At 41.5% G+C, this 21,084-nt stretch overlaps 1 protein-coding gene across 4 annotated transcripts in view; it reads left to right on the top strand.

Annotated features, from left to right (window-relative positions):
- The first annotated feature begins 4,704 nt into the window (after positions 1 to 4,704).
- Positions 4,705 to 21,084, top strand: part of UNC5D (unc-5 netrin receptor D) — a 156,834-nt gene continuing 140,454 nt past the window's right edge. For all 4 annotated transcript variants that reach the window (XM_074852200.1, XM_074852198.1, XM_074852199.1 and 1 more), the window contains exon 1: positions 4,705 to 4,827. In XM_074852200.1, the coding sequence (XP_074708301.1) occupies positions 4,731 to 4,827 (97 nt within the window). In that variant the 5' untranslated portion in view covers positions 4,705 to 4,730. The remainder of the gene's footprint in view (positions 4,828 to 21,084) is intronic.

The following is a 21,084-nucleotide window of genomic DNA, read 5'->3' as shown; positions in this document are numbered from 1 at the left end:
TACAATATATTGGCTTTAATATTCACTGATGTGTTTATTGCCCATGAATTTCCTTAATTCCTTTTGAGTCCCACTCTTGTGTCCTCTGGGATTGCTGTATGAAATATGCGTGTATAGGACTGTGACAAAGATCTCCACGACTAAAATTATGTCAGGTTGGAGTTAGTCTTCAGTAATGATCTAGAGCATATCTGTATGGTATGGCAAGCACTCCTTTTACAGTTGGGCAATCCACACACAGGCCTCGCTGTCAAAATGTGTTGAAAACTCAAAATTGAGCCACAACTGCTGTGAGCAAGTAGCACTTTGAATCACACTGTGGGGATGGGGACCCTGAGACGCACTAATACCAACTCAGACTTCCTGGGCAGCCTTGGACTGGAACATCTATTAGGCAGCTCTCCTGTCCTTCAGGTGCTTCAGCAATTAGTTTATACCAGCATCTACAGAATGAACGCACTGCTCGTATTCTGTGTTAGGTATGCAGTGGAGAGGAAAACAGGTTTTTCTTTCTCCTGACACATGCACGCACACCTGGGTCTGCAGAGCTGAAGAATGCCATCTCAATACCTGGGAAGTGTAGAGCTACCGCAGGGGGAGCGTAATCCACTTCTACCTTTGCTACAAGGAGAGGAGTTGTAATGAATCATCTGAGCCCAGACTTCCTCTTTTTCCTGCATTATGGCAGCAGTGGCCACTTCTTTAGTTGGATGCCATAAAATGAAACACCCAAGTCAATGGGATGCACTTTGCAGATAAAGGCTCATCCCTGCGTTATTTCTGAATGCAACCAGATTGTGGGTTTGTAGGAATTGCTGAATCAAGCCAGGTAGGATCAAAACTCTCTCACAACCACAACTCTTCCACGTGGGTTGGATCGTTTTTCAGATCCCGTTTTGTTCAGGGTACTCTTGTGAGAGAGAGAGAGAAGGGGAAGGATAAATGTTGGAAATATGCTAAAAGCAAGTAGGATTTTTTTGTTTTCTTGGCTTCTGTGTCACTACAACTGAGCCCATTCAAAGGGCTTCACATAATTTCATTACTTGTTTGTTGTTAGTTGGATGTTCTTGCTTGCTGCTGAGTTATTTACCTGTTGTACAGGTGTGGATACTTGCAATGGAGCCAACTGGTATGTGTCTAACATTCTCCGTGATGTACATCAATGGTTTAGATGCTTTTATTCTCCTTTTATCATTATATATGTTAAGTGTAGCAGTGGTACGTTCTGTCAGATTCCAGTGCCATCTCAGGTATGTTTTCTTTGCAAGAGCTGCAAAATGAAGCTGCTGTCTTTTCTCCTGCTCCTGAGAGCATGTCAGCAGTGACCCTCCCCCAGCCTATCACCTGACACACAGGTGATGCGAATTCTGATTTATTGCCAATCACAGGTGGGTTACTCCAAGGTCATACATCAAATAAGAAACAAAATGTAATCACCTGGCTGCAAATTTTTATGTTGCACTTCAGATAGAGACTGAAAGCACCTTTGCAAACTCAGCTGGAACATTCTGCTGAGCTTCCAGGGTGGAGGAGGTGATTTATTTTTTATTTTTTCTTCCCTGCTTCAGGCTGTAGCTGTATGACTTATTGAAAATTATTAGGGTATTGACATATTCTAGCTAGAAAAATGTATTTCCTAGTTGTAAAGTGCTGTGTGTTTAATAAGTTAATGTGGTTGAAGACTGTAGAAATCTCTTTAGCAACCAGCTCAATGGTACAGTACGAGGTGTCACCCGAGATGTGGGGAAAAACCTGCTCAGAAATATCTGTTGAGGGGCAGAGCTGGAGACTGGGCTCGAGACTTTTGGTTACAGGTTCTGTGTGTCCCTCCCACAGGTACTTTCCTACTGTCCGGATCTGTGGTTGCTGTGATCAAGGTATTGGAGAAAGTTGCTTTGGTTTTGTTTTTGATTTCTGTATAGTGTTGTCTTTTCAGCAGCTGCGTCAAACTTTAGACTTTCAGATTCTAGGAAATGTAGAATCCCAGATGTGGAATATGGACTTTGTCAGAAAATGAATATTCTCATTGTAAAGTTTAACCCTGGAAGTGTTAGGGAAGAACAAATATCTTCCTTGCAGCTTTTTCAGCTGCTTTAATTTTCCTCCATTAATGCCATTAATCCTCTTTGGCTGGGTTCCTGTCTTCTCTTTCATTCTTGCTCACACCCTGGTATCACAGGTAGATTCTTGCTTTACTTGTGACTTTCCTCTTGTTAAAACGCTGTATTAAATAGACTCCATTTGTAGAAATACGGTGGCACGTTGGACTGCCAGAGCGTATAGAGAGCTTTGTTTCTGTAAGGTGCTGTACGTTATCAGTGTGCATCAGTGCTTAAAGAATGTTTAATTTCATCTTTAGCTGCATTTCACCAGCTCAAACTGCTGCATACTTCCCCCACCCTGAGATTTTATCTTTGTGGAATATTCTGATTATTTATATTTCCAAGTGCACTGATTGAAGTTACCAGCTGTTGCCCTTTTTTCTGCTTTTGCTCTCTTCTTCCCCATCATAAACTGAGAACTTGATATTTTTATCTAAAGCACCAAACATGGACTCAGTGGCATAGGCAAAAATAGATAATTAGTTGGGCTTGAAGCAAAAGTGCCTGTCTGTATGGACTGGAAAATAGGGCTGTGTTGCTGACATGCTAAGACTTTAAAGGGAGTATGCTTGATGCTCTGATGTGTAAAAACTTTCCTGTGTAGCTTTCCAGTTCTGGTCCTCCATGTTTATTTTTGTGGTTTGTTTTTTTTTTTTTTTTTCCCCTTTGGAACCCACTGAAGCTAGAGAATGACCTAAAAGGCTGATGAAAAAAAATGTATTTTTCATATATTTGCTCTCTGCCTTTGCAGCTCTGCTCTTCATTGTGAGCTAGCAAACACATGATGGAAAGGGAATAAGAGATCTTCTGATGTGATGTTCTCAGGTATTGATTTTTTTTTTTCCTCTTAAAATTCTGTTTACAGATTCCTTTTTGCTTTAATTATTTGTTTCCTCCTGAAAACAGTACAAAGCTAGCCTGCAGGAGGACCAATGGACAAGACGTTAGTATCTGTAACTAATCCTACTGCGTTTTTCCAGAATTTATCAGTCAGGGATTTCAAAAGATTTTGTTAGTAGTAACTGACTCCTCTGAAACTTGAGCTATGTGCATGCTTTGGATTTTGTGAAGCTGGGGTGGAGTGAAGTTAGTGCAGTTGCTCAAGTGTAAAGCATGGATGGAAATAAACCCCTGTATTCTGACTTAAGGTCTTGGCACCTGATGAAAATTGAGTTTATTTCCAAAAGAAAGGGAGATGGAGAACAAATACGGTATTTCAGGGGTGTTTTGCGCACCGAAGCCACATTGGAGTATCTTGGCTGGGAATACACCATGTTTGACTTCCACAAGGATAATTCTCTTACAGTCGCAATGATACAAACATGATCCCCTTGTTCTTGTCGTACGGTAGGGATCTCGTGGTGAGGTACTTCAGTAGCAGCAAATCTCCTTTTGTACCTTTTTCTGCTCCGTTACTGCCGGTTTTGTATCCCACCAGCAGCACTGACACACCAGATTTCACTGGGGCTTTTTTTCCTTTCCTCTCCCACTCTGCTCACTGATCCCTATGGTAAAGAAAATGATATTAATCCATGAAATCCTGTGCATTGGACACATCAGCACAGTCTGTGGAAGAGCTGGTGTGTCCTTTATGACCAGAAGACCTCCAGCAACTTATCTATTCTTCAAGTGGAACCTTTGTTTTCCAATTTCTTGTTGATAAAGATCTATTCAGAGTAGAGCAGCAGCAATTTCACTTGAGCAAACTGGTGATTTTTTGGCGTTATAATTTGCTTGGATGTGTGTCATGCTTCCTTATCAAGTATATAATAAAAATATTTATATCCAATTAGATGGGGGGAAGGGAGAGTGAAACAGTGACACGCCTGGCAAGAAAAAGATTTTTTGATCACAGGACCATGCCATATTAATAAAGATGGCACAAAATGTGTTTGCTTTGGGGTTGGGGGGTGGCTGCTGTAGTATTTTCCTCATGTTTTTGTTAACGGTTGTACTTGTTTTTTAGGGGTTTGTGCCCAAATGTGTGAATTTGGGGAGGGGAGAGGGACCTCCAGGAGCTCCAGAGCCCCCGCGGGTGCAGCTGTGGGGGGGCGGGGTCCCGCCCCGCCTTCTGCTCCCAACTTGGCCGGGGCCCGCAGCCTCCTCTCAGACCTAGAACAGTATTTTTTTTTTTTTTTTTTTTTTTTGTCGTCCCTCATGGCCCGCGCAGCCCCCTAACGCGAGGGGGCGGCGGTGAGGGGGTGGGCGCTGCCCAGCGCACCTGGACCCCCCTCAGCCCTTCCCGCCCTCGCGCCGCGGCAGCGCCCGGCGCCCAGAGCCCGCCCCGCGCGCGCCTTAATTGGCTGCGGGGGGAGGGGCGGCTCATTAGGGATGCGGGCGCCGCCGCTCGGCACTCGGCGGAGCGCGGAGGGGAGCGGAGCGGCCGCGGCGCCGCGGAGCTGCTGCCCGGGCCCGCCTGGCCTCGCCTCGCCCCGCCGGGCGTGGGGCCGCTCCCCGCACCTGCAGAGCGGGGAGGAGGGTGGGGGGGAAAAACCCCCAAAAAACCCAAGCGGCAAAAAAAGGCGATTTGTCCGGTTTGAGCTCGACTCCGGAGGGACCGAGAGGAGATTTGCGTCCCTTCTCCTTGCCCCGGCCGGCGGGGAGCGGCGCGGGAGTTGCGGGGACAGCATGGGCGGAGGGGCCGCGAGGAGCAGCCGCCCCCTGCGCCCGGAGCGGCGGCTACTGCTGCTGCTGTCGCTGTGCGGCTGGACGGCTGCCCTGCGAGGTAAGCGGGCACCCCCCGGCCCCCCGCCCCGGCAGCCCCCCAGCACCAAGTTTGCGGCGGGAGCACCGTTACTGCCCGGTCTGAGGGGAGGCGGGGGGGGCGCACCCGCCCCGCGCCCCGGGTCTGCGTGAGGGCCCTCACGGGAGGGAGAGCGGCACCCCCGCCAAAAAAAACCCCGCGGGAGGCGGCGGAGACAGGACGGTGGGTCCGGAGTGGGGCTGGGGAAGGGAAAGGTGCGAGGGAGCGTCGCGGTGGAAACTGTGGTCGTAGCGGTACTTCAGCCCCTCAGAGCGGGGATAATTTACCACAGGGCTGGTGGTTTGACAGGGAGAGCGCCAGGCTGTGCAGCGCACAGGCATCCTCGGGGATCCTGTCACAGCGTCTTGGGGAAAGATCCTCAGTCCCAGCGACTAGTCGGGTTGTCCCAAAATGGTGGGGTTCGGGAGGCTGCGTGACCTTCTGGCAGCGAGACTCTAATTACCTGTCAGACAGTGCCAGTGCCTGAGGTTGGATGTGCGTACACTCGAGGGTGTGTATTTTTTATGTGCCTGTGAGGTGGGTATTTGAGATGCTCGGAGTCCTTTTTTATTTAACTTTTTCCTGGTAAATCACTTGAGTGAAATAATCTCTTCAGGGCACGTAGCCAAAGGATGTCAACAACTCCTCATCGTCTGGCATCCCTGACACCTTGGCTGGTGTATCTGGGCTTCTCAAAGTATTGAAAGTGCCTGGGAAGAAGGGGGCGGGGGGGCAATCTAGTGTAGCCCTTTTCGGAGGAAGGTGCCTGCTGTTGATAAGACATAGTTTCTGTATTTAGAATCTGTGCTGGTATGTTTGTTACAAACGGCTTTTTTTTACAGAACGGAGTAGTCAGGCTTTGTAGATCCCAAAAGCTTCCTCTCGCTGTTTTGACACTCGTCCCTCTGTGGAGGTCTCTCTTTGCACGCCTATTGTGTCTGCTTCGATTTTCTTTGCTATATCCTTCCCCGGCTGTGGTCTCTGTGCAGGCAGGCAGCCGCAGGTAGCTAGCGGATTAGGACATCTGGCCACCTCATCTGCTGTGCTCTCTCCTTCAAGTCCGATGACTCCTGCAGCAGAGGAGGAATCTGAGAGGCTTTTGTGTAACGGACAAAATAGGGCCTTTTGGTGGTTCCTTGAAAAAAAATAACACTTCACAGACCAGTGAAATAAATGATGAGACTAGAATGAAGTCTAATATTTCTTGATTTTTTAAAATACTTTAATCAAGAAACATCTGTGACTGCTAAAGAGTGCACATGTATTTAAATCAGCGATGTGGGCTTTTGTTTTGCACATCTGGCAGAACTCCAGGGCAGTTCTTGCACCGTGTGAAGTATGGTCAGGATCAGGCCCTGTAACCCTCCAAAATCTCGCACCGCAAGTCAGGCGTAGCAGGATGACTCTTCTGTTGCTGTTAAGAAACAAATTTCAACTATTTAATTAAAATTTGTCACGCAGGACATTTCAGGTTCTAGACTGGAGCAGAATTGGTTTGGGACGTTATTCTGAGGAGGAACAGCATTTTTTTTCATCAGTTTGGTGTCTGTAGTCTCTCAGTTGTGATGTTGCATGGTGTTTGCTTGTAGCTTTGGCTTAAGCAGTTAACCCCAGTTAACAAACCGTTTTAGTTTATGAAGTTGTCTAAAAGCTGCCTCTGAAACAAATTGTATTCCAGGATTCTGTTCTGCACGGGGATTAAAGAAAAGTGAAACGATTGTAGATACCCTTCACACAGCCTTTTAAATCTATTGGAATGAATGTACATATATAGCTTTGGGCTTTTATTTTACAGGAAGAGTTGGATAGACGCTATGGTAATTTGAAAATGAGAAGAGAATCGCTAATATTTATTATCTCACTGATACATTTAAACTAATTTGGGGTTGCATGTATCTGAATAAAGATGTCTATAAAACATGAACATTAGTATTCTTCTGTGTCTTGATATTAACGCCTAAAGCTATGTGTTACATGGTGTTCGTAGATCTGAGTACATTTTGTTCTAAATAAGCATTGTTTAGGGATTTTCCTTTTCCAGTAGTATGGTACTTACTGTACAGCCTGGTAGCCACTGCATATTGCTACTGATTTTATTATGATAAAATGTTCTGCTAAGCTATCTGATGGAATACGGGTGGGTCTGTGGACAGTAAGCTGTTGAAGCAAGTATCTCCTTCCAGTCTGAAAATTTTTGGATTTTTTTTGTTTTTTAAAAATTGTTTTTTAACAAAAAAAAAAGCACCAATAACATGCAGTCCAGAGAGCTGCATATTTAAAGTATTTTCTGCGTCTAGGAACCAAGAAGACAAACCAGTCTCTGGACAGCAGAGCTCTTGGAGAAATAATTCTTGGTTTAGAAAGGTAAAAATAACAAGTTCTATTGATACTGAAGTAAATCTAGTGGTGAAGGCAGGACTGGTATGCAAGTTATTTGTATCCTGATTGTACCTTTTGTCTTGCATTTAATAATGTCTTTGTGCAAATTAGATGAGCCTCCATTATTTCATTATAAGTGGGCTAGAATTTCATTTGTGTATCTGAGGATTCTGTCCATATTTGAAAAGTGCTTCATTGTCACCAGCTTAGAGTGGTGTAAGAGCTATCACTGATGCTTTATTGGAGGGCTGCTGTTGATTTGCTGCAGCCAGCTCTGCTTCAGTTTACACTGCATTAGCAGAGTAGGGAGGTCTTTTAGGTGTCCTGATTTCTACATCCAAAAGGAAGTATATTATTTCTGTTGCTTTATTAGACTGTCTCAAGTTCTCTCTGTTCTTCATACCCTGCTGAGAGTAAAGCTGTTTGATTATTTGTAAGTACATTCAACAGTTTACTATTTGAAATGTTTCTGACACACCAGCCCCAACTGAATACACACCGTGTCAGCATATTGATTTATTTGATCTTGAAGTATGCATCTTATTAATATCTCAGCTAGGTGTAGACTTGAAATATTATCACTCCTGCGATACAGGAGTAAACAAAAGTAAAGGCAAGACACGGGTGCTGTAGGAATCTCTTGTATGACTTTGTTCAAATCACTCTACTCAGATAATGTTGTATTTTTGTTTCGTTAGGACAAAGCATTCATTAAAATAAAAAACTGCGTGCTCTGCTTTGAACCATCCTTCCACTCACCCTGTTGTGTGTAGTGTCTTATGTGGGTTTTTCTGTCAATGTTTATATTATTTAACTTTGTAACTGCTCAGAAAATGAACTTCCTTTACTCGTGGGTTTGTTTATTAAATAGTTACCTTTCTCAGATCTTCACAGTCATGCAGGCCCAGTTTGCGTGTGGTATAGCATTGTTTCTGTTTTCACAGGTAGAGAAACTAAGGTTTCGAGAGAAGAGTAATTCATTTCTCTAAAACTGTAGGAAGTTTGGGGACTCGAAAGAGCAGTATTTCAAAACTGCATGGATGATGCAGAGGTGGTCATGTTTCGGAACTCCTAGAGTACCTGTGTGTGTGGTTTTTTTAAGTCAAGTTTTCTTAAGGCTTCTAGTTAGTCCTGAATTTCTTCTGCATTTACTACTGTCTCTGTAATTTGTTGTAGCAGAGTTTGTGAGATAATTCAGAAAGAGTGGGAAAGTCTCAACATTGTTGTTGCATGTAAGACTGACTTTGGACATGAATATGCTTGAGTTTTGTATGTTACAGAACACTAATCCTTTGCACTCTGATAATATTTGAGTATATTACTGCTTTGCACGAGCACGCTATGGATTTCTGGAATGCTACAGATCAGAGTGGCAGTAAGTTTTCCTTGCATTACTCAACCAGAAACCTGAAGAGCTATACATATGGTCCTGTCCTGGAAGTGAGGTGTGCACAGCCTCCATCAGGCACTTTTTCTGATGCATGCATCCCTGTGAAAATAGTGCATTTTTGGAAAGACAGGATAATTGTGCCCTTTAAGGTAGTGTATTGCAGGGGTGGGTTTTCTTGGCTTGTCCTTGTCCACATGTGCTTGTTCATATATGTGCTCAAGAGATGGGTAGTGTCTGTCTCTTCAGATGTAGAGAATAAAGCTTGATCTGTACAGGGGTGAAATGAGCTTTCCATGCTGTGAAAAAAATTTTCCATCCTCATACAGTAAGAGGACTTTGTATCAAGATGAGTTTTCACTAGGGCAGAACAGAAGCTAATCTGATGATATTTTCACAGTGAATTACAGAAGGCAAACACAAATAGTATGATATATGCTAAGATGGAAAATTACTTATGGTGCAAAGCATTCCTCAGGGCCACTTGATGTATCTTTTCTGTATTTTTAGTTCTGCGTTCTGGTGAAAGGTGGAGTCTGAGAAAAAGAACAGAATTTTAACACCAGAGGCTGCTGTTTCAGTTGTTTTTAGATGCTGCTGCTGTTGCAGTGAAGCAGATGGTCAGATTCATTTGTATAAAATAGAAAAATGTTTCATTTTCTATTTATATTTCCAAAGAACTTTAATAGTCATGTTGTATCATGTGGCCTTAGCTTAGACATGAGTATTTGTGCGTGTGAAATTTTTTATGCTCCATCATATCTCATTAGAGGTCAATAAACCACATTTTAGAGCATCTTGCAGGTAGGTATTAAAGATGCTAACAGTATGTACGAGCCTAAGTAATCTGAACCTTGGCAATTACCTGCGTAATTGTGATCAGTGTCGTTTTCATCCATCTTCCCCTCCCCACCCATGCTTTTGTGGCCTTTTTTAACACCATTCAGAAATGTTAATAATGAAACTGTTATTGCAGGCTCTTGGTCAGTGGAGTCCAGTTACTTGCCTGATACTGTTTAGTGCCATATGCTTTATAGGAACTTTCATGCAGGGGATGTTGGAGGGCAATTACACTTAAACGTGGTGTTCCCTAATGAATATTCTGCTGACTACTGATGTAGGTATTTTTGTCTGGTTTTTCCCTGTTTCTTTTTTGAATTTTAAAAAGTTACAGACCTCAATGAAGCCCTGATGCACGGAGTTCATTTATTTCCATTAGGTTAAAAATATTTCCTTTAGGAAGCTTAGCATGGTTTGAATTTACTTAGCAATTAGCTTGCTTTTGGATTATTGAAGGGGATGAATAGGTGGTATCTAATTAATTTGCTTATACAAGGTATTCTTTGTGCAATACTGTGTCTGTATTGAGGTTGAACAATGGCAAATTAACATGGTTTCTCAGACAAGAATATGTATGTGAGATTACATGCATGCATCATAAACGTAATTTCAGCATATAGCTATCCTAGTCTTTCTATACTTTGCTAAAAAAAAAAAAAATTACCATATGTGTTGGATAGTCTTACTGTGAAGATCTTGCTGGAAACCTCTGCTTTAATGTGTCAGGGGAAGAGAAAAATACCAGCAGCCAATGACCTTAATTTCTAGATAACAGTGTTCCGAGGAGTTTCTAAAAGCCACAAACTACTACAAGCCATGGAGGGGAGAAGCAGCCAGGATCCGGACAGTTCCAAAGGAGAAGCAATGCAAAATGGGAAGCCCTAAGTTAATTAGTCACTTTGCATCCAACTGACGCTGGCTGCGACGGGGTTGCCATCTGAGGGGGAGCTGGCCTGTGAGGTGGCTCAGTTGAAATGCCAGATATATGCTCTGGGTCTGCTGTTTCCCAGAAAAGAATTTTTAGTAGAGGCTCTGCCTTTGAGACACATACCAGGCAACTTTGCAAGGTAGCGATGACGAAGCTGCAGCATCTGCTCTGTGAATGCTACGGACCAGATTTCTGTACTGTCTGGGCTGCACAGTTCCAGTCCTTCCCGGTTCTGTGGCCGTCATGACTAGGGAACTGAGATGTTGAAGGCTTGGTTGGGACTTGGATGTTCCTGCAGTTTGGTCCCAGCCCCAGTGCTGACCTGTAACCTCATAGGAAGGGGCTCTGTTGTGGTGGTGAACTTTTCTTGCCCCCTGGGTAGGACCTGTACAGCCAGGGTTGGGGTGAAATTGTAAATGGCTTCTCGACTTTGAAGGTCCAACAGACGCTCCAACACTTGAAACGCTGTAGTAAAACAGCATAATGGATCTGTGGATAAAGCTTAGTAAATATGTCTAAACACAAGAAATGTAATCAAAATGAGTGGAAATAGGGTGGCTGAGCTTTTTTTTGTTTCTTCATATCCATGCCTGTTTTAAAGACGCAATAGGAACAACAGTAAGAAAACTAAAAAAAATTGCTTCTGACTTTTTCCAGGAGACCTGGTTTTTGCCTTTATGCTGAGTGGAGAATTAAAACAACATTTAACATGCTGTTATGTCTTAACTTGTGTTGACTGTCAAAAAGCTTTTTGAAAAGGTCTGCTCCTTGTTGATGAGAGTTTCATTTGTAGAAGGGTAAACCAAAATATTCTGGATTTTGTTCTGTGCATGTTTTAGTGCTCTTTGGCTGCACAGAAGACTGAAATACCACTGCAGGTTGCTCATATGTAAATGTTAAAGGAAGTGCTGTTATTACTTGTCTTCTGGTTGGATATGCTTAATTTTTTTTTTTTCCCAGTAGAAAGTGCTTTTGTGGATCTAAAACTTTTCTTCTGTGAGTGTTTCTGCATGTGAAATTGAATTGCTTGAATCCTGGCAGACAATGAACATAAAAAGAGCAAACACGGAGATTTCTTATAAATTGTGAACAGTTATTCACAAAATTGCTTCTACACTTACACCATTCCTAATAATAAATTGCATCACAGAAAAACAAATTTGCTCTATTAATTGAATTCAACCTTTCATATAAAACCATATCTGATTTGCAGTTCAACAGATGTGTCTGTGACTTTTATGGTGACAGATGCTTCAGGTTAGCTGTGTTCTAGGCCAGATTTAAAACCGCTAAAGATCTGTGGTAAGCCATTACCCTTTGAAATATTAATTTCAACTTCCAATTCAGGAGGTATTTGCTGGTGATGATATATTGTAAGGTATTTACTGCTGCTGACATAAATAATGCTAGTTTTCAGTTGGAACTTTTTGGTTTGTATCTTTTAACTTGGCTGTAAAGAACATGCACTGTTTGGAATAAAAAAGTAATGTTGGGTAGCAGTTGGGAACACTTTGCCTGTCAAAGCTCTGTGCTGCAGATCGATAATGAAGGTAGTGGACGCCCTGGGAGACACTAGGTGGTACATGTATTTAATGCGTGTCATTCCTCTTCAGCACTGTGTCCTAACTGAAGGCTTCCAGATAAGGTTCTGAATGTTGTTATTCACATCATGTAGTTTTCAGAGCTAACTAATTTTGGAAAAAATACAGATTTGTTAAAATAGCTTTCTAATTCTGGAATTTAATGATTTTTCCTGGATAATTATGATTTTTTTAAGATTTTGAGCCTCCTTATATGGTTAGTAGGCAAATGATCAGTAATTTCCCCTTTATAAAAAAAGTAGCTGACAAGTATTCCAGTGATAAATATAGCAGTAAAAGCCTCTTATTTACCATTATAAACTATAGAATCCTGACAGAATCAACAGGTCAAATCTGTAGATCCAAAATTGAGTAACTTGGTTTATCTTAAGCTAAGATGGAGTAACATGAGGTGAGATGCTGGAGATTTGTCTTATTTTACTGCCTGCTGCATCCATTCTGATTTTTGCTAGGTTGGGGTTTTTGGGACCTGTAATAAGCTAGAAATAATGCATGATGCTAGGCCTGGAATATATTATTTATTTCTAAGTGAATACAAACATCTCAAAATTTATCGCAAAGGGCTATGCAGGAAATAATTTTTTTATAAGGAAAACTTTCCAGGTCTCAACATTTAAGTTTGATCAGCAGAAGTGTGAAACTGGCCTTTTAGAAAGGTTTTGTGAATAAATTTCTGGGGAAGTCCCTGTTACTAGAACAATAAGTAGTTTTGTAGCTAGGACTCTCCCGAGGAGCACAAAGGATCTGTGTGTACGTTTGGTGAGTCTGGCAGTTGCATCTGGGACTGCGAAGTGCTGCTGTAAAATGTTTTGCTGTTGCTGGAACATGGTGGTTTCTTGAAGGAGAAAGGAAGAGGCTGCTCCGTTATTGGAGATGTGCCAGCCTGACACTAGGAGCAAAAGGTTGGCAGTGTATGTAACCCTGTATTATTTAACACTTTATTATAGGGAAAATGTGTTTATCATGCATTCTTTCTTGTTGTCAGGCCAGCTTTTTAGGCTTTTTGTAAAGAGAAAGCAAATTCAGTAATATTAATTTAGTTTCTAATAAATAGTGGTAGTATGTTAAAAGTGCAAACAAGTTAGTCCTTTCCAGTTGTCATGTGGTAACATAGTTTATAGTTCTACTGAATACCCAGAGGCATTCCATTAATACCGAGTTTGCCACAGTACCAGCAGAACTCCTTCTGCTCCCACTGTAATATTAAAAATGTAGGGCTTATTTTGTGTCAAATGAGCTAACAAAATAAAAGATGAGTTTAAAGTATTTAATCTGTCAGCATCAATGAATCTAAGAGGATTATCATTCCATTACAGCTAATAGATTTTTTCCAAAGATAGCTTTGCTACTTGACTTGCCTATTTCTATGAAGATTGTTACAGATCTAATTTAGACTACAATTTAAATATTCCTGCTCTGTTTTGATTGAATCTGGGAGTTAGTTATGTGGTACCTGGCTTTTGTTGAGCTTGATAACTTTGTTTCAATCACTTGAATACGGGCTTTCATTCTTCCATCTTTAATTCTTCATAAGAAGTGCGTAGTGTTGTCTGGTTTGTGTTGCACTAAACATGACTTCACAGTTGAAGCTTGAGAGCTGTAATTTAACGAATCATGTGCCAACCTCTCCATGGTTCCTTTCTGAATAATTAGTGAGAGGTTGGAATAGCAAGAATACAAATCAGGATTACCCTTACAATGGGCATCCTCCTAGTTCATAAAACGAGTAGCAAATTCCCATTGATGTACCCTAGTATAAGGAGGAGGCCCTGAAGATTGGAATTCTTCTCTTCTGCATCGTCAGAACTTTATCTGTGTCTTGGAGTGGACAGTGATGTGTTAAGTTTCTTTGAGATAAAACTTCATTTGATGTCTTAAAGAAATAGAATGGGAACACTTGTATCTTCCTTCTACCTCCTCAAACAAACTCTCTGGAGGAGGGAGAAGAGTACATAGTAGGTGGAGAAACTTCCTGATTTTAGACAGGGCTTTTGACTTAAGTAACTGTAATAATGCCCTCACAAAGGTCTTGAGGTTTAGCAATTAGAAGTAGTAAAGGGAGAACATGTGGTGATAGATCTTAGTCCCAGCAAATAAATTCCCACGCTCGCATTACATGCTGAATTTTTCACCAAAGGCTGTCATGAGATCTTGCAGCATACGTGGTTTCACTAAGTTGTATGTGAAAATTAAAAAGTTAGTAGTGATGCTAACCACCAATGAGTCGTAGTGAGTCGTTACTGTTTGATTAGTGAAATTATCTTAGCCACATCTGGGTGGACTGATGCTCCCCCTGAATTTAGGATTTAGCAGATCCTTAGTCCTTTCAGAAGACAGACCAGAGATACATGTAAATGAAGACTGACTGCATCAACCTCTTAGAGCTGTAATCATCTCCTGAATTAGCATTGCAGGGCTGTAGCTTGTGATGTCAGACTGAATTACATGGCTATCGAAACGCCACGGTGTACTTCAAAAACTGTTTGAATTCTGTGAATAATTTAAGGCTTTTCAGTTTCCAATATTATTTAGTGCTTTTCTCTAGTTTGCTGCTTCTAATCACCAGAGGGATTTTTGGATTAATACATTAAGTGCAGAAAAGGTGGTAAATGTAAGAGCAAGACCCCTTCACAAGTCCAGCAGTGATGGAATACTGCTGTAGGAGGGGAGAAGACTGGTAAAACATTCTAAATGGTGACCACAGTATTCTTAGCTCTCATCACCTATTGCTTTGATGTAAGGTTGTGCCTGTAACTAAGTGACATTTCTAGCTGGTTTTACCATTTCCAGCAGAGCAGCTCCAGCAGTCGTGAACCGATTTGTGCATCTGTGTTTGAAATACAGCCGTGCTCTTTTGCACCTTTACCCCTTCAAGATATAAAAGCACTCAAGAGATTTCATATTTTTTCAAAGGGCAGGAGCAATGTTGGGGAAAGGGGGGTGGGGTTACAGAAAACTGTTCTACCTCTATATTTTTTCAAAGTGCTGTTCCTGAAATACTCTCTATAAATGTTCTCCAGCATCTTCTAGTTGGATGAAGGGGTAGCAGAGGCGAAAGGTGAAGGAGCTTCTTTCTTCTGACCAAATGTTATTACTTGTCTGAAAATGCATTGTGTTAGACCATTTGCTGTTTCTCTTTCTCTTAGAGATTTATCTCACGTGGAAGATAAACTAAGGGTAAATGTTAAATTCAGAGTCCTGCTGCTGCCCACTGTGGTGGTAGTTAGCCAACCCGTGGCCCCCATGAATAAAATCATAGCCATTAAGAACCTGACAGAACTGTTCTTGGAGAGATTTTTGTGCTCTCGGAATGTCAGTTGTAGTTACGGTCCCCTCAGTCCCGTAGGGGCAGGAGATGGGCCTGTCAGGATGGAAACAAAGAGCCGCTGCTCCGCGGTCCCGTTGGGTGCAGCTGCACGGCACCTGCTGCACGGTCAGGCAACCTGCAGCGCTGTCATCCCAGCCTGTCACGCTTCACCTCTAATTTTGGTTCATATTTTTAACCCTTGCGTTCTTTGCAAGTACACACAGTAAAACCCCACAAAATTCTAACAGCTCACACAAAGGAGTTTTCAGGTTGGTTTGGTTTTTTTAAACCTTTTAGAAGATCTATATTTAAAAAGCTTTATCACAGGTATAAAATGTTTTATAGTGGTTCAAGATATTTTTCATACTGGGTAGACAGGAAGGAACTTCACTAATCCTGGAGTTGTTATGGAGGTGCGGGAGTGATTGCTTCATTTTCTCAGCAGGCAATACGTTTGGAAGTAAACAACTGCATGTTCTTGCTTTTTGTTGCTGTTGTTCTTGTGGTTTGTTTTTTTTTTTTAGGCTGGCCAGTCACAGAGCGACATGTCATGTGTCCAAAACTGGCTTGTACACACAGGACTACAGTTGGCTGCCCTGTGGGTCTTTGTGCCATGTCACGCAGAACAAAAACAGGGAAGCAGTGACTTTTGACTCATCCCAAAATGAGACATGTAGGAATAAGCTTAGATTAAATAAAAAGGTGACCCTGTGCTCTGAGTTGGCTTCTGATGACTTTCGATGGGGCTGATCATTGCATAGGGACCTGTGTAAGAGGCATTCCACCTGAAAAGAGGTCTGTAACTTTGGGAGAGCAAAAAGCTCCACTGTTGCTAGAGTAATTTAGTGATACCTGTTCTGATTTGGACTCTGTGTCCTGTGAGTAAGCTGTATTTCTTTGTGGTGAAGGCTCGCTATTAAGACCGAGCTGATGATGATGCATGGTAATGGCTTGTAGCGCTTCTCAAGAGCTGACCCAGCAGGCTGCTTAAAATTCATGTATGGTATCAGCTGGGAAGCAATGGCTGAAACCCATAAAGAGGGCTGCAATATTCTAATTTATTGCCAGTACCTCTTTTATGCCCATTGAACTATTCAGGTCTTTCCGCAGTTGATTATTCTTTTCTGCGGTTATGTTGGAGGGTAAAAGGGAGAGAAAAAATGCCTTTGCCACACAAGTATGTTACTGTACTGGCACGCGGCTACTTAGGAGGAACTTCCTACCTCTTAAAGTAGGTATCTCTAATAAGACAATGCAAGCGAAAAGGATCACTTAATAAAGGGGAGTCAAGTGCATGTGGAATAAATAACTTTTATAGATTATAAACAATAGTTTGTTACAATGAGATCTGCCACAGCTGAGGGCAGTTTGCTTCCATTTTTATATCATTATTTTAGCTTAGTAATGCTAAAGTGCATTCTTGAAAAAACTTCAAATTGGGCTAGTGAGTGTGATTTTTTTTTTTTTTTTTTTCTGTGAATGAATTGAAAATGTTATGCTATCTTTCAAAATGCTTCAACATATATTATCAATATTTTTTCTTATTTAACCAAGCTTTGTGAAATATTTTATTAACTATTGCAAGATGTGTCATGTTCACACACCACGCTTACTTCATGGAGTTCCTAGTAGCATCTACGACTTCGAAATTTCCAGTATTTTCAACAAAATGTAGTTGATGTCTAAAAACCTCCAGGTGGAAACATTGTTTCATGATTTGTTAGCTGCTTTTTTGTTTGTCTGCTAGTGATCTTCTCTTGGTTTAGGCTGAAGATTTTCTTTTCCCTTGCCTCTCTGGCATTAAGTTGGATCTGACTTTGAAAAGAGACAGCAGTTAGATAGGGAATGAGGATGAAGCAATAAAATCTATTTCAATAAAATAACCACCCTTCCTAGGAACAAGCACAGAACTTGTTTTAAGCCCAAGATGATGTTCTTTGCACTTCTGCTTACTTTAAATCTCCTAGAATTGTGGACAGCAGTAGGAGAAACCCTCTTCACGGCTATTTAAAATGCTGTCTCAGTGGTTGAGTAAAAACAGTTCATGAAATTCTTCTCAAGCATCTGATACCACATGTATCGTAGCAATAAAACGCAGCTATTATTTTTACTTTTGATAGTGATGTGTGCCTCGAAAGGGATGTTACATGTTGCAGTTCCTTGTCCCTGTTCTGGGGTGCAGTAGAAATTGCCGACGCGCTTTATTATTTCATTATTCTGTGTAGTGCCTATAGAAATCATCAAATCACGTTTTTAAAACACCTGTGACACCCTTCCCTTTGTGTAAGATGAGTAAATAAATCCAGGTGTTGTAATTGTCCTACTTGTAGTATTCCTTCTCACAGGCTGTTCATGTAAGTTGAACTTAGCGTGTCTGCTACAGTAAGAAACTCTTGAGTTTATAATCAGTATTCCCCACCCCTAATTCTATGTCTGCTTTCCATGCTTGAAGTGATAACTGAGATGCTAATGTGAGAATGCACAATCTGCTTCGTCGCATATCATAATCAGCATTTAAACTGAAATCCCATTTAGCTTGCTCTTAGCAGATTGCCTCCCTGTGACCCAAAGCTCAGCACATCTAGATCTGGTCTGATGTGGCTTTTCTGGTTGATAGGCTCAGCCAGTGAGTAAGACCTTAGACTGCCTTTAATGGGCTGCCCAGAGCTCTTGATCACCCTTTGTGGTTTGTCTTTCTGTAATAGATAGCAGTGGTCTAGACTGAACTTTCAGAAAGTGAAATGAATTATTTGTGCCTTGGCTTTTCCTCTGTTGTTGTCCCTTATTTATTAGTGTTGTAAGGATACAGAGAATGAATCTGATGCTGCAGTGGTTGGGGCAAGCTGTACGCTTGTTAGGTCAGTCCTAAATTTTCATAGAATACTAAGCAGCAAATCCTTACATTTATAAACAAATGTATTTTCTTCCACACTGGAACAAGCTAGGAAGCTGCTAAATGAATGAAACACTGAAAGGGCACGTGCTGTTCTCTTACTTGGTTTCTTTCTTCCACCATTACTCTTGCAGCAGACTCCTGTAAACTACTTGACTTGGCCTTTGTCTTGAGCACAGCAGAAATGAAGGGGCGGGGGCGTATTTCAGCAGGTATTCGCTTGTGTTCTGGGGTGGGGGTTTTTTTTGTTTGCATTTATTTTATGGAAGGAAACTCATGAAACACTTGTGGCAGCGTATTCCACGTGGCATTCAGAGGGGAGGCTCAGGAGTATGTTCCCTGGGTTAGACATTGATGGGAAAATGGAAAGCAAGTGTCAAGTAAAAGCAATAGTCATTTATAGTGGAAGGGGACGCTGGGCACGTTGCTCATCTGTTCTAGAAGGGGGAAACAGGAAAAAACACCACTGTGTTCTTGTAGACCTGTACTTGTAATACACAAGAGAATAAAAAAGAATCAATTTCTTATAGCCTGTGAATTGCTCCTGGCCTGCATCACACTTTGCCAGATAAAGAACAGTTGCTGGTATTGTGTTTTAGTTGTGTGTCGCAGCAGTGACTAATGAGCGAAGGTGTGGATGTTTGAGTAGTACCACCTCCTGCCTCTCATCTCATGCTAGTTAATAACCTGGACTGTCTCATTGCTTGGTGGACTCTCCTCCTCTTTCCCCTCTCCATTTATTTGCATCTTTTAAAAATTGCCTTGTTACACTTCCAAAAGACAAATTCTAGTGGAGGCAGGCTGCAATAGCTGCTGGCTTTCCCATAGGCAGAGCTCTCTGGCTTCCAATTAGCTGCAGAGGAAATCCAGCTAACAGGGAATAATAGATGGAATTCATAGTCAGCTGCATGTAATCAAGTCATAAACCACCCCATAACATGCATCAACAGGGCCTGCAATGATGGCTTTAAATATTCTGTAGACAAAAGGGGCTATTTATGGTTTTACATGTGACCTAGATTATAATCTTGCTGGATATCGTAGAATACCCTCTCTGTCCTCTACTCCATGAAATCCCAGTGTTGCCCTGGTTTACTAAAACCTTTCAGGAGAGCTTGGGTTACGCTCCCAGCTTTTCTCAGGGAGATTTCTTGAGTGCTACAAAACCTCTGTTACACACATTGCATGAACAGGTTTTCTGCTGATTATTATTCTGAGATTTCTTTGAGACGTGATTATTTTGCAGATACCTCTTCTCTTATGTAAAATTACATAGTAACTGCTTGTTATTAATAGTTTTTCCTAATTTTAAATTGTGGAATTAAACTGCCCCGTGAAATAGTATTTCAGTGGTTTTTCACATGACTAGAATATAGAATAGCAAAAAAGCAAGGTTCCCTGCTGTTCAAATGTCACAGCATTTGTAAATTATGTTGGATAAGTTGCATTTCTTGTCTTTATTAATAGTAATTCCAACCTTAAGGTCTTTCACCTGGGCACCTAGATTTTGTCATATTCCTACCTGTTTCTCTAAAAATGGCAGTTGTTTTTCAAAAAAATCCACTTAAAACCAAGGTGACTGCCTGCCTCAGTATTCTCAGCATTGACCATTACCACAAAATTGCAGAGAGTTTCTTTATATTACATTTTTGGCAAACATATTTCTGTATATGCCAACATGCTTATCAACTGCTCTATAATTATTACAAAACTATATTAGTCAGTTGTTATTCAGTACTTGATACTGTTTTAAGTTTTGGAGCTGGGAAGGAAAGAGCCTGAATGTAATTTCCTTGTTTTACTGGGTTGCTGAGTTATCAATGAGATTTGCATCTTCTGTTTTTCCATAATTAACTCAGCAAGACTAAAGCAGATAGAATATTTTCTTTGACTTCCTGCACCTCATTTTGCATTTTTGCATACATATTTTTAATTCTTTCATCTGAGTTTATAGCATGACTTTGGTTTTGTTGCACATACTAAATCTTCTTGCACTCTACTTCCAAAGCAAGTTCATTTGAGTCTGTTGTGATTACCTTTAATTTGGTTGTTTATGTATAGTGTTTCTTCCAGAAACAGTTTTCCTAGTTTTCACCTTTATCAGAGAGCTTTGGAGAGAATTATTTCCAAAGATATTGTAAGGAGGCTACCTGGTAATTTCTTATTCTTCTGATGCAATATCAATATCTTGATCAGACGTTTTCTGCTGCAGCTCTGTGGATGAGTCTTCCTAATTATTTTTGATAAAGCATTATGTATATGTGTGTATATTTATAAACCATATACAGAAAATATAAGTATCCTCATATGTTTTGTGTTATGAATGTGGAGTTTGCTGTTTGTTGGTACTGTGAATTCCCAGGTACTGTTCTAGATAGAATTCAGGCTGCTGCTGAGTAGGCAGGTGAGAATAATTTTTATTTTATGCTGTGTTCTGAAAGGAGTTATCTATAAATATCTACCAAGTTACAACTTTTATCTTCCTAAAAATAATTCCCTAGAACTGTCCTTTAGCAAAAGATTTACAAAAACTTAATCAGTAGTTAAACTCGCAGTGTGCTGAAGCTACCAGCCATCAGGCCGTGTTCAGGAAGATCCGTTCGCTGTCTGCATCTCTACAGTTGGCTTTGTGAGGCCATGAAGAAGGCTGTAAACCCGCCACGAGCTCTCTCCTTCCTGCCTCCCAGCAACATGGTGTCTTTTTTGCAATACCCTGTGTGGTTCTGCCTGCAGCTGTACTCACCTTCAGAGAGCACGGAGGCATCTGGAGACAGCTCTGATCCGAAAGGCGTTCTTCAGCCACAGAGCCGCTGGAGCCACGCGCTCAGGGGCTCTGCACGTGTAACGCTTGTGTCTGGTCTGGAGAGATGCCTTGCAGTTGGGAAGTGTCAAGGTAAACATATC

This window comes from Strix uralensis, chromosome 28, assembly GCF_047716275.1.
Source record: "Strix uralensis isolate ZFMK-TIS-50842 chromosome 28, bStrUra1, whole genome shotgun sequence".
NCBI classification, from domain to species: Eukaryota; Metazoa; Chordata; class Aves; order Strigiformes; family Strigidae; genus Strix; species Strix uralensis.
Note: the sequence above shows the minus strand (reverse complement) of the source record. Positions and strands in the feature narration are given on the sequence as shown.